Source organism: Perca fluviatilis, chromosome 15 (genome assembly GCF_010015445.1).
Source record: "Perca fluviatilis chromosome 15, GENO_Pfluv_1.0, whole genome shotgun sequence".
Taxonomy (NCBI): Eukaryota; Metazoa; Chordata; class Actinopteri; order Perciformes; family Percidae; genus Perca; species Perca fluviatilis.
The window spans coordinates 24,889,943-24,902,969 of NC_053126.1; the positions used below are offsets into that span (position 1 = coordinate 24,889,943).

General features: G+C 38.5%; 1 protein-coding gene across 1 annotated transcript; it reads left to right on the top strand.

The window, feature by feature from the left end:
* The first annotated feature begins 4,088 nt into the window (after positions 1–4,088).
* arl6ip1 (ADP-ribosylation factor-like 6 interacting protein 1) lies at positions 4,089–10,836 on the top strand. Its single transcript, XM_039825626.1, has 6 exons — positions 4,089–4,254; positions 5,093–5,226; positions 5,843–5,962; positions 7,827–7,944; positions 8,463–8,547; positions 9,822–10,836. The coding sequence occupies exons 1-6, from the start codon at positions 4,219–4,221 to the stop codon at positions 9,938–9,940; spliced, it is 612 nt and encodes a 203-aa protein (XP_039681560.1). The 5' UTR covers positions 4,089–4,218; the 3' UTR covers positions 9,941–10,836.
* Positions 10,837–13,027: the final 2,191 nt, after the last annotated feature.

Sequence of the window (13,027 nt, forward strand, 5' to 3'; positions counted from 1 at the left end):
ACTGTCTGTGGCAAAAACTCAGGTGATCTGTTTTTCAAGACGGCGTAAAATTGCACCCATAACGGTAAAATTGTATGGTCAAATTCTTGAACAAGTAAAAGCAATTAGATTTCTGGGTGTATGGTTTGATGAAAAGCTCACATGGAATATGCATATAGGAAAGATTCAGATTAAATGTAAATGTGGATATTCTGGCCAAACAAGCACTTAAGATTACAGATGTAGACCTACAGGTCCCAATGAGCAAAGCGGAAGTCAAATCATTCATCAGGACATATGCACAAACAACATGGCAGGGGTGTTGGGACATTAGTGAAACAGGAAGACATCTTTACAGTATACAAAGTGGTGTTGGTGATGGCAGGAAGGTGGGATTTAAACGTAGGGAAGAAAGTGTCATTACTCGTCTCAGAATTGGACATACAGGTCTTAACTATTCATTACATAAGATAGGCAAACATTCTAATGGAAACTGTGTATACTGTCATCACCCAGAAACTGTTGAGCATGCTCTAATTCATTGCAAGGAATACGACACCCAGAGAGAGCACCTTTTTCAGACACTTTGTAAGGCAGATCACCACGCATTTTCATTGGCAGGGCTTTTGGGGTCACCAGTGGGCAAGGTATATCACTGTATTATAATTTTTTTAAGGGAAATTCATTTAGTAAAGATAATTTAGGTATTTGTTTTATTTTTTATTTTTATTTTTTTATTTATTTTATTTAGAGATAAATGCTCAACAGCATTTATCTCTCGTTCACACTCCAGTCCAGTTGGTGGCGGTAATGCACCTTTAAGTTGGTTTGCCAACCGCCAATAAACAATAAAGAAGAAGAAGAAGAAGAAGAAGAAGAAGAAGAAGAAGGAGAAGAAGAAGAAGAAGAAGAAGAAGAAGAAGAAGAAGAAGAAGAAGAAAAGAAACAGTACTCATGACAGTACTGTGCAAAAGTCTTAGGCAGGTGTGGGAAAAATGCTGTAAAGTAAGAATGCTTTCAAAAATATAAATAATGATTGTTTATTTTTATCAATTTACAAAATGCAAGGTGAGCGACCAAAAAACATCTAAATCACATCAATATTGGGTGTTACTACCCTTTGCATTCAAACATGCATCACTTCTTATAGGTAGACTTGCAAAAAGTCAGGGAACGTTGAGGATCGTAGACACAGTGGTCGACCAAGGAAACTTAGTGCAGCAGATGAAAAACACATCAACCTTATTTCCCTTCGAAGATGTCCCACAGTGCCATCAGCTCAGAACTGGCAGAAACCAGTGGGACCCCGGTACACCCATCTACTGTCCGGAGAAGTCTGGCCAGAAGTGGTCTTCATGGAAGAGTTGCAGCCAAAAAGCCATACCTCCGACATTGAAACAAGGCCAAGCAACTCAACTATACACGAAAACATAGGAACTGTTGAGTCCAAATTTGAAATTGTTTGGCTGTAGCATAAGGCAGGTTGTTCGCCAAGGGGGTGTAGAGTGTTAATAATAATGAGTGTCTGCAGGCAACAGTGAAGCATGGTGGAGGTTCCTTGCAAGTCTGGGGCTGCATTTCTGCAAATGGAGTGTACCTAGAAGAATTGATGCTGTCTTGAAGGCAAAGGGTGGTCACACCAAATATTGATTTGATTTAGATTTCTCTTCTGTTCATTCACTGCATTTTGTTAATTGATGAAAATAAACTATTAACACTTCCATTTTTGAAAGCATTCTTAGTTTACAGCATTTTTTCATGCCTAAAACTTTTGCACAGTACTGTACATACATACATACATACTTACTTACATACATACATACATACATACATACATACATACATATATTGGTGGAAGTAGTTGTACCATATTATTCTATTCTGAAACTTTATACTTCTACTCCACTATATCACATACTGTAGGCTATTATTGCACTTTTTACTCCACTACATTTGTCTCAAAGTTTTAGTTACTTTTCAGATTACAGTTTTTCATCTCCTTCCTGTAAAAACCATATCTCCAAATTTTCAGCAGCAATACATACTGTATATTTTTTAAATACTTTATTGCAATGTTTCTTTCATCATCTTCCAGACAATTATTTACTTAATGTCTTTAGTGGTTTGAGTATCTGAGTCTATCAGGATCGTATAGCTCCAATTAAATGTCAGAAAAAGCTAAGACTGAATAAGAGATAAGAGAGACTTTATTGTTATGCATCTGTGCAGTACAGTAATAGAGGAAATTACGTTTCCCTGGTCCCAGTGCAATACAAAAAAACAAACAAATGAAGGTGCAAACAAGATACAAGGTGCAAAAACCAAATGTACACCATGCCAAAAATGAAAACAAGAGTCATACATGTAACTGATTAACAGGTGTGTTACAAGGCTGGATTATCAACTGAGCATAATGGGCAACTTCTGCATTTAACAATAGCAGTGATTCATGGCCGAGTTAGCTGAGTTGGTAGAGCAGGCGCACATAGAGGTGTATTCCTCGACACAGAATGTCCAGGGTTCGAGTCTGACCTGTGATGGTTTCCTGCATGTCTTCACCTCTCTCTCCCCTTTCATGTCTGACTATCCTTTGCATTAAAGGCTGAAATGCCCAAAAAAATCTTTACAAAAACAACAGCAGTGATTCAAGATCATTGGCATTAGTGAATTTCCAGTCGTCTGTGTGGCAATTACTTTGTAATTGCTTAATTGTACTTTTTAATGTAATCTTAAGGCCCTTTGTTGCAGAGAGACCAGTGATATATTTCAGTTGATATGCTTATTTTTTTAAACAACATGTAATTGTTCACCCATTGATAGCTGGAAGGCTAGTCCCCTCGATTAACATGTCATCTGTTCATATGTCAGAGTTGTAGTAGCCTATGATGTAATAATAACATATTTTGATTATAGTTTTGTTGTATTTTATGGTGTAATTTTGTTAGCAGTGCAAAAATACTGGTTGATTTTGGGGAATCTGAGCAAAATATGTTGGAAAAAATATGTGCCAGGGGCTCAATATGGGCCCACTGCTAATTTCTCTGGACTCAATATTATATTTAAATGTACAGTATATAGATCAATTGAATTCGGTCACATGCTGCCTTCAATCCTCCGGAGTAGGCTACTCCTCCATCTCCTCCTCCCTACATTTTTAAGGCTATAAAAGTGCACAAGCATAAAGACTGACCCTTTGTGGCAAAGTTGAGAACTGCAATTCAAATTTCCCTGAGAAATATAAAGGAAAGTTCAACTCATATTAACAAAATTGATTTTTTTTACTTCTATGGTTTAAGAATAATACTGACTGTTCAACCGCTCAGTGAACAAATTGCCCTGGGTGAGAATAGGCACCAGTTAAGAAAACAGCCAAATGACTATTTAAACTGTCCATCTATGTTTAAATAATTGTAACAATCAGATAAGAAAGTCTGTGACTTCTTGAAAAATGGTCTACCTCTGTTAAAGTAATTTATGTTTGCACATTTACACACATAGAGTCAGAGTGTCTTTTTTTTCTACAGGCAAAAAACAACATAGATAGTAAAGTTTTGTTAATATGACTTTTCCCAAGTAAAACAAAAGACTGAATTACAAATAATATGCCATTATCTACCATGTTGTGATCATAAAGCAAAACATAGAAAATGTTTAATTGTTTATATAAGTGTCAGAGTAAATGTGAAATAGTCCTGCTGCCATTAATCAGTTTTTTTATCATGGACTATTATCTCTGTAAATTTATAGCACATAATTAGAAAATGTTAAAAAAAATTACTATTGTTGGAGGGAGCCAGCGACTTAATATTCAATTGTCAACGACTGCGTCTCTGTAAATGTTGTGATGATAGATAAAGAAGTCGAACTTTTTATTTTCATATTTTTAATATAATTTATCATATACTATTCTATATTTATTTTCCTTGACTTTTGCAGTACTTGCTTTTTTATTTCTTCTTACTATGTTTATTGTTATGCACCTTAATCTTGGCAATATTATTTATATTAATATTAACCTAATTCTTATTGGTATAACGAATACAAAACTACACTTCCCAGAATGCCATCGCCTGATTTTGACGCACATTTTGACATAAATACATCCTGCCAGAGTTTGACCGTTAGTGTGTCACTGAAGCCAGTAAAGGAGGTGTGCTTGCTGCTGCAGTGCGGGGTCGTTTCCCTACTAAACCTAACGAAATTCACAATAGAAACCTAACCTACAGTGGTTCAGTAACGATGGCTGACGGAGACAACAAAAGCGCAAATATGCTAGTGAGTATTATTTTTTTTTTTTTACTAATGTTTAAGGGTTCTGTCTGCTCTGGGTGTGTTTAACAGTAAGGTTAGCTAGCATTAACGGCTAATCTGGTGGCGTTCACGCAGCCGACGATGGCCCTTATTTGTAGATTTGTTTAATCATCGTGAACTTTGCACCGCCAAGTAGTAGAGCAGTCCAACTAGCGAGTTAAAGCTAATCCGACTATCCGCTATGCCGCTACATTGTGACCGCTCTCTGCAGCTAGCTAATGTCAGTTAGCTGGCTATTTAGTTAACGCTAGCTAGCGTTACTACGCCTTCCAGTTAGCTAGCTTCAGTAGAGACTATTCCCTTTGTAACATTGCTATCGACTACTAACGCTAATTTAAAAGCTTGAAATCGAGTTACGACATTTTACCTCGGCGTATCTAGATAAACGTGTGGTTAGCGCTAGTCAATTCCCCTTTATCCATTGAGGAAATACTGCACAGTCATATCAAGTTAGTAGGAAATGCCGTTATCGTGTCCTTGCTTATCGACACAGGCCCCCACACCCTCGATTTTGGACTTTCATTATTTGTAATTATTTTAAATTCAAAATACATGGCATTGTTTCAAACATTACCAGCTAGTTTCCAGAAACACCTATGAGCCAATATTGCAGAATAAAGCTATTTGCATTTTTATAATTTTACATTAGGGCTCAAGTTGCATGGCCCAGGGGAGACTACTGTCCTTCTGTAGATCTATCCCTGGTCACTATAATCATGCTCATATTATGGAAATGTTAAGTTTCAAGAACAGACTCCTCAGTAATGTGGTTGTTTTATAACGTGTATAATGTTGTGTTCAGGCTCAGGAAACGGCCCAACTGGAGGAGCAGCTGCAGGGCTGGGGTGAAGTGATCCTGGCCGGGGATCGCGTTGTGCGCTGGGAGAAACCTTGGTTCCCTGGAGCCCTGATGGCTACCACCACTGTGCTCTTTCTGTGAGTCTATTTTACTGTGTGCTTCATCACAGGGTTACACACACATCTGGGCACATAGTTGGCATTGCGCACACTTCCTTCTGTTCAGCATTAAGACAGATTTCTAACAAGAAGTATCTACACTAACTCTGCTGCTCTGGTTCAGAATGTAATTGCAGGTAGAGTGTCCTAAAATGTTCCCACGTTTTTTGAAATGCAAAGCCTGAAGAAGGAAACAATGTAGATTATACCAGATTTTCCTAAAATGAGCTTAGTTTATAACATTTTTTGGTTAGTCTTAATAGTTATTAAATAACATTGTAACTAAATAAATAATCCATACTAGAATGCTATGGGACTGTCTTTTTGCTGAAACTTCATTCCTTTTTTATGTTACTTAATGCACACATGCTTCTTCTCAATCACTGGCTCACGGTCAGTCTTAATACAAGACTTTTATTTTTATTTTTTTTCTCTGCAGATGGTTTTTAAAATTACACCTTTTTTTTTTTTTAAAGAGAGAATTACAAATTTAATTCCTGCATGGATGATGCAAAATGCTCGTTATTCCATTGAGAGCACTTGAAATGAAATTGGTTCTTAACTGTGACAAACTGCTTTTGTCTTCTTCCTCCAGGCTGATTTACTACCTGGACCCATCAGTGCTGACTGGGCTCTCCTGCGCTGTCATGTTGCTCTGCCTAGCAGACTACCTGGTACCCACACTCGCACCCAGAGTCTTCGGCTCCAATAAGTGGTGAGCGCATGAGGATGAAAGGCAAATTGCTGGGGAAAACAATTAAATGGGTTTTCCATAAGACCATAATCTGGTGTATGTATGTACACATGCATGCATACCTCTATTTTGTCTTTCTAAGTCATTTCCTCTGTTTTATGTAAAGAGTTTGTGCTAGTTATGGAAATGGAATTTTCTGTATTGCTCTCTCAAATCAACATGAACCTGCACACCTACACCTGGCTGGACAAATGCCCCACTCATGGGGATGCCATTGTTTTTCTGTGTCTAATTTCGAAAATGGAAAATCATGGCAGCTGTCGCTAAATAAATTTAAGGAGTAATATGGGCCGTAAATACTGCTTGTGTGAGAGGCACATCCTCATCTGAATAACTTATTCTAGCAGCTGCATTCAATCCTATCTGCATCCACAAGAACAACCTTTTTTTTTTTTTTTTTATTAAAGAGCATGTAGACAAATCATAGCAGAAGTTATCTCTATATCTTAAGTTATGTCTAGCCAACACTATAATTTACAGAAGAGCATGCATTTGATGTGACAGTGGCAAGGAAAAACTCTTAACAGGCAGAAACCTCTAGCAGAACCTGAGCCATTTCACTTTGGAGTTCTCTCCTTTTACCTGTACCGAATATGACAGTCTGAATCTTGTCCTACATGGTGTACAACCACTTAATGGCGCTTTGACATTACACAGATCTTACCGAACGGCCCCTTTACTCAGCTGCGTGTATTTGATGGTGAGAACCAGACACCCAGGACAGGATAGAGTAACAGCTTGTAGTTGGCGCAGTGTGTTGGACGTCTGTCCTCCACCAGACGCCTTCAATCTCGCAATATATAACCCTGCATCAGCAGAGCACGACCTGTACCCTTTCACACTGCTGCACATTCCATAGGCCGAGGCAGCAGACATGTTGGGTCAGTTTTGGTACTGGATTGCATTATTTGGATAAATGGTGAAGAGATGTCAGGGTGTTTACATGCTACACATTATATTCAGTTGTTTCTGAGTAGGTTAAAAGCACCAGCCTTTTGTTAGGTGTTTAGTTATAGGGGAAATTAACTCGGGTACAAATGTGCGTGCCTGGGTTTAAAAGGCAGCTTTGTATTTCTAGATGTAGGCCAGGAAAGAGGAGCTATTTATCTGTAGAGTCTGATTATTTGTGCACATGCTGTGCAGCTCAGGCTGCTGCTGAGCCTGCAGCTTCACAAGGCAGCAGAGTCTGCCAGATAGCAGAAGTCTGTGTGCCGGTTAAACAGGGCTATCAAAGTATGGTCACGGTCCCGGTTTGGCTCCCTGACAACAAGGACGGAAATAGGGGACGATGGCTAAGCAGAAAATGAAGGCCTCTTTTCCCAGCTGCCCTCCTTCCCTCCATAGGCAAGCCCTTCTCTTGCCAGACAGGATGTTTTCTGGCCCTTCGTATCGGGACTAGTGGTTCAATCAAATCTTTGGCTCTAGTCAAACAGTGAAAAATGGCCGTCAATTTCCCAGAGCCACTGTCTAATTTTCTAAATAGCCTGTGTTCAAGCAATGGGCCAAAACTCCAAAATGAGCATTTAAATATAACAAAAGACTAAGAAAGCCAACAAATATTCACAATTGGGGTCAGAACCAGAAAGAAAACTTATCAAAATAGATTTATTTTTTTAATTTTTTTTTGTTATCCAAGGGAGATTACCCATGGTAAACAATCTGATTAAACCAAGGATTCAGGCAACAACACTAGCTCTACAGTCACCATGAATGAGGGAGTTATTGCAAATGTTCACTGATAATTTTTCTCTATCAAAGAGCTATTGGCAAGGGAAGATAGCGGTCTTGATGGGAGAAACCATAATTAATTTATCGTGTGTGTCAGGACCACCGAGCAACAGCAGCGTTTCCACGAGATCTGCGGTAACCTGGTGAAGACCCAGCGTCGGATCGTGGGCTGGTGGAAGCGTCTCTGCGCCCTCAAGGAGGAGAAGCCCAAAATGGTAAATAACCATACCAAAGTTTAATCTGACTCTCTCCCACCCACACACAATCTGTCACTAAAAGTTGGCCATTACATACTGTAGACCTCAGCCTAAAAGCTGTCTGCAGTGCTGCATGAACTGCAGTAAATGGAGCCTTCCTAGCTGTATCTTACAATGGTGAGCTTTCTCTCTCTGCTCCCAGATAAAAATATCCTCAGCTGATTTGGCTTTGCTGCTCCACTTAGCAAACCTCAAACTGGGTTACAGACTGTGATAATAGCCGTGTTCTTCACAGCATGCTTGAACCCTGTTAGACATGCTGTTAAATAACATTCTGTAATTCAATAACACCTTTTGTTTTCTTCAAAATGACAGCGTATGTTCTGCTGATAAAACAATATTGAGTTATGTTGCAGTACATGTAAAGAAGGACTCTTTAAACTCATTACATAATTCTCTGTGTGCAGTCAGGATGTAGTTTGAGTAGCTGAACTGCTGTCGGTTGAAATGTAACGTGACCTCCCTGCTCTCCACAGTACTTTGCCTCAGTGATCAGCAGCTTGCTGGTAGTGGCCTGGATCGGACAACAGGTGCACAACCTCTTCCTCACCTACCTGATCGGTGAGTATTTACAACATGCTTGAACAACTGCATATTTTTATTTTTAATCCTGTCGGTCACCTTGTCTTCTGGATTGGCATTATTACAAATGTATAAATAACACGGATCCATTTTAATGCAGGTATAGTAATGTCTGTCAGTTGAGTAACTTGATGTATTCATGCAGTTTAGTTGGAGGCGAGATGTGAGGTCTGACCTTAGATCTAAATAAGTTCCAACATATCTAGTGAGGGAACAAAACTGGAATCAGGGGCTACATTTCATTCACTAAAAGGTAAATAAAACATTGTATGGATTTCTACTCATTTTAGTTAGGGATGCACCGATCCAACTTATTTTTTTATTTTTGTGTATTTTATTTTTTTTATTTTTTATTTTTTTTAAAAGGCATTTAAAGATTTCTTTTGGCAGCTGTTTTGCATGCATGTTTTACCTGGATTAGAACATCTTTTATTTCTTACGTATCGCTTTAGGCACAGTTTTAAAAGTGTAATTTTTTGCACCAGTGCTGTGGGGAAAAACCGAAACAATGCCCAACTTTAGGCAACAGACAGTAACTGTATTATTAAATTGGTCGTGTTTTTTTTTTTTTTTTTCTTAAAGGAATACGCCACAGTTTGTTGAAAGGGTTATTCACCATCTCCTCTATATTTATATAATTCTATTCTAAGTAATGACAACAAAACTGTTGCCGCGTCCACATGATCAATACTATTGTGCACCCCCCACCCCTCCCCCATACAGTTGCTAGTATGCAAGGAGGACACTAAGGATAAAAAAACATGACTCTTCAGAAGAGATCATGTTGACTTTGTTCCTCGTTGGTGTTGGAATGTAAAAAAACATCCTTTTGATCCTTTTTTTTTTTAAAGGCAGTGGATCCCACAGGCCATTGCATCTCTGGAGCTACTGAAAATAAAAATTTGTAGAATGCATATTGGAAGCATTGGTAAACTTTTCAGTGTTATTTAAAAAGTGTGCGGATTTTTTTTTTTTTTTTTTTGCACAAGGTATTTGGCTTTATTAATGTGAGTAGAGTCTCAACAATCATTTTGAATGTATCTGAGGAACTTCTTAAACTCTCTTAATCCCAACAGATATTTAAGTGATTGTCTAATTACTGTGAAAAGTGCCAATGTGTAAAAAGTAAAGAAACTCAGTCTGACACGATCAATACAAATATGAATTTGGGGGAGAGATCAGACTATACAAGCCAATACAACTCTATTTAGCAGCTTTTCATATATATATATTTTATTTTGTTTCTTCTGCAGTGAACTTCCTGCTGCTGCTGCCTGGCCTGAACCAGCACGGCGTCATCACCAAGTATGCGTCCATGGCCAAGAGGGAGATCAACAAACTGCTCAAACAGAAGGAGAAGAAGAACGAGTAGACGGAAGTGTGAAGAGGAAATCTCTGAAAGATGAACCACGACAAAATGGAAGGGGGAAGGAAGTTGATTGAAGAGGAGAGCAAAAAAGTAAAGAAAAAAGAGCCTCTTGGTTCCTCGGTCTGTGCCACCGAGCAAGACACCCTTTTTTTCACACGTTGGATAAGTTTCATTTCTCTTCAATTTGATGTTCGAACCTCACATCACCCACTAGTTTATTTTTTTATTTTGAATTTATCTGCCATGCATGCAGCCACCATGTGAAGGTTATCTGATATTGTCACTCGTTCATACACGGCACTGAAAGGCTCAACACCCACGCTCCCCTGCCCCATACACAGTTTAAAACCTTCCTTCTGTTCAGGTGTGCTTCATTTTAAGATGTCAGTAATGCTTTTAAGCCATTCCCTCTACTTAGACAAAGTGACTACTGAGCAGTTTTTGTAGCATTACTGCATCATTTTAACCTCAGATTCCTCACAGTATTTTTTTATTTCTTTGTTTTTGTTTTTTCCCTTTTCCCCAGGACAGGTCATGTACATTTAACTTTATTTTTTTTTTGTTGCTTATTCTGCTTTGGTTGTATTTAAAAATGACGCAGAAAACTGGATTTAAAGCTGAGCTTGTCAGGAGTGCAACTTTCTTGATACAAGCCTACTGCTGCTAGCTGGACTCTGCTCTATTAGCTCTTCTATAAAACCCCAGTGTGTTAATGGTGTGGGGTGTCTGTGTAAATAGGCCTATCACTTTGTCCCTGTCAGTTTTCCTTTTTCTCTGTTCTTATTTATGTGTTCGGTCCTTCTCAATTGTAAGGTTTCTGGTTTGATTACGGTCTTTAAACTCATTTCATTTTGTCTTTATTGGAGTTCTTTATGAAAACAAATAAAGTGTGATTTAAATGAATTTCCAGTAGCCTTTTTATGCATTTCTTGGTTTAAAGCTGACTTGTGTATTAGCAGCTGTATTTTCATAGCTTTCATTGCCATAACTAGCCTGAATGTTTTGTATGGAAATTTGGCCTGGCCTGACCCTCAGTTATAGTGATGGAAAAATCAAAGTGATGCTCAAACTTACAAATGTTCTCAGACCCTGAAGTCTCTCAAGGACTTCAGTGTCTTTCAGCTCTTGTTTTGGCCACAATAGGATGTGTTTTTGGCAAAAAATTCACTACCTGCTCAGCAGCAGACAGACACAATTAAAGACTAACCGGTGAACTGCTACAATGAACATAAACATTTAGCAACTGAAGTGACCAATATTTTCCTCAGGAGCTGGTAGAGACCAAACAAGTTTAAAAGAATATGGACACCGACTCCTAATGAATCATGTTGTAAAATGTGTGTGGAAATCTTGACTTTGCTGATACAGAAAATGGAGAAAACTTACAAATTATCACTCCTTGGATGAAAGGGCCTTCTGGGCAAGCTGTAAACAGGATAGAGACTTTATATTATGCCAGTTTGTGTTTTGTTTTTGTTTGTTTCATAAAGCAAATGCATAAATTTGCTTGTCCAAGCTGACAAATGTGTGAGAAGTGGCAATCTGGGCCCAAACTGAGGACCTTTTGGATTTTTAGATCATAAAATATTTTAGATTAAAAAAAAAAAAAAATCCGTAAGACCACTGGCTGGGGACTTTTCACATTTTGATTATTTATTGATCTACAAAACACAAATCCAAGCGATAACCTGTTAAAGTGATGGTTCGGAGTAATTTCACCCTAGGGTCCTTTGCACCATGACCTCGAGCCAAACACCCCCCCCCAGAAGCTTTTTTCACCTGGGTCTAACATTGGGAGAGTTAGGCGTAGAGTAGCATTAGCCGCTGAATAGCTTAGCGAAAGGCTAATGGATCCAAAAGTCTCTATAACATTACCCCACTAATCAAATGCCGAATGATACCAAAGGTCTACACTAGTATATATAGGTTATGCACTCATAAAACGATTGATTGTAAAGTTTGTAAGTCACCAGAAGGTTATGTAAATAACACTTGCCTGCTGGCTTCTGCTCTCTGCGCTGTTGTTGCTGCTGTAAGACGAGTGCTTAGGGACATCTACAAATTACAACACCGAAAAATTGCCAACAAAAATATTTTTTAATTTAATTATTTTTGTAAGTGCTGTAGTATAACTAGCAGGAGACAAGTAATAATTGAGGTAAGTTTGGAGACATTACCTTATTTAATCATTAAATTAATAAATATTTTTGTTGCATCTCTTTCGGTGTTGTAATTTGTAGATGTCCCTAAGCACTCTTACTGCCCGGTAGTAACAACAGCAGCAGCAGCAGCAGAGAGCAGAAGCCAGCGAAGTGGTTATTTACATAAACTTCTGGTGTACTTACAAATTTTACAATCCATCGTTTTATGAGTGCATAACCTATTTGTACTACCGTAGAGTTTGGTATCATTTCGGGCATTATTAGTGGGGTAATGTTAAGAGACACTTCGGATCCATTAGCCTCTGCGCTAAGCTATTCAGCTGATAACGCTACGCTACGCTAACGCTCCCAATGTTCGACCCAGGTGAAAAAAGCTTCTGGGGGGGTGTTTGGCTCGAGATCATGGTGCAAAGGACCCTAGGGTGAAATTACTCCGAACCATCACTTTAAGTGAGAACACTTCTAACATAGTCCCAAAATGCTAAAAGACAAACCACATAATTAAAAATGAAACTATATATTCTTAAAAATTACTAGCCCAGGTATAACCTGTCACCCTACTCCCTAAATAAGACACCCCAGAGACAGCAGACTGTACAGACGTGTTGACTGTGTACTAGTTTTATGGGGTTGTCTACTTTTTGTGCTTGTCCACAGACTTAGTCCAATCATTCCCTGATTGCTTCTCTTTTCCTCCCTCAGACGGAGACTTAAAATGTCTTTTTAATTTCTGCATATCTTATCTGACTATGAAACTCTATGTTGTTTCCCTCTAGGGCTGTTCCCAGTGTTCACAACAAGTTCTTAGAGGAAGATGTCTGGTGACATGCCAAACTAAACACACTGTAATCTGCAGCAAGTCTGACATACACACCCTGCAGTTAAAATGTATTTCAAATGATCAGGTTGTCATGGATATCCACTGAGT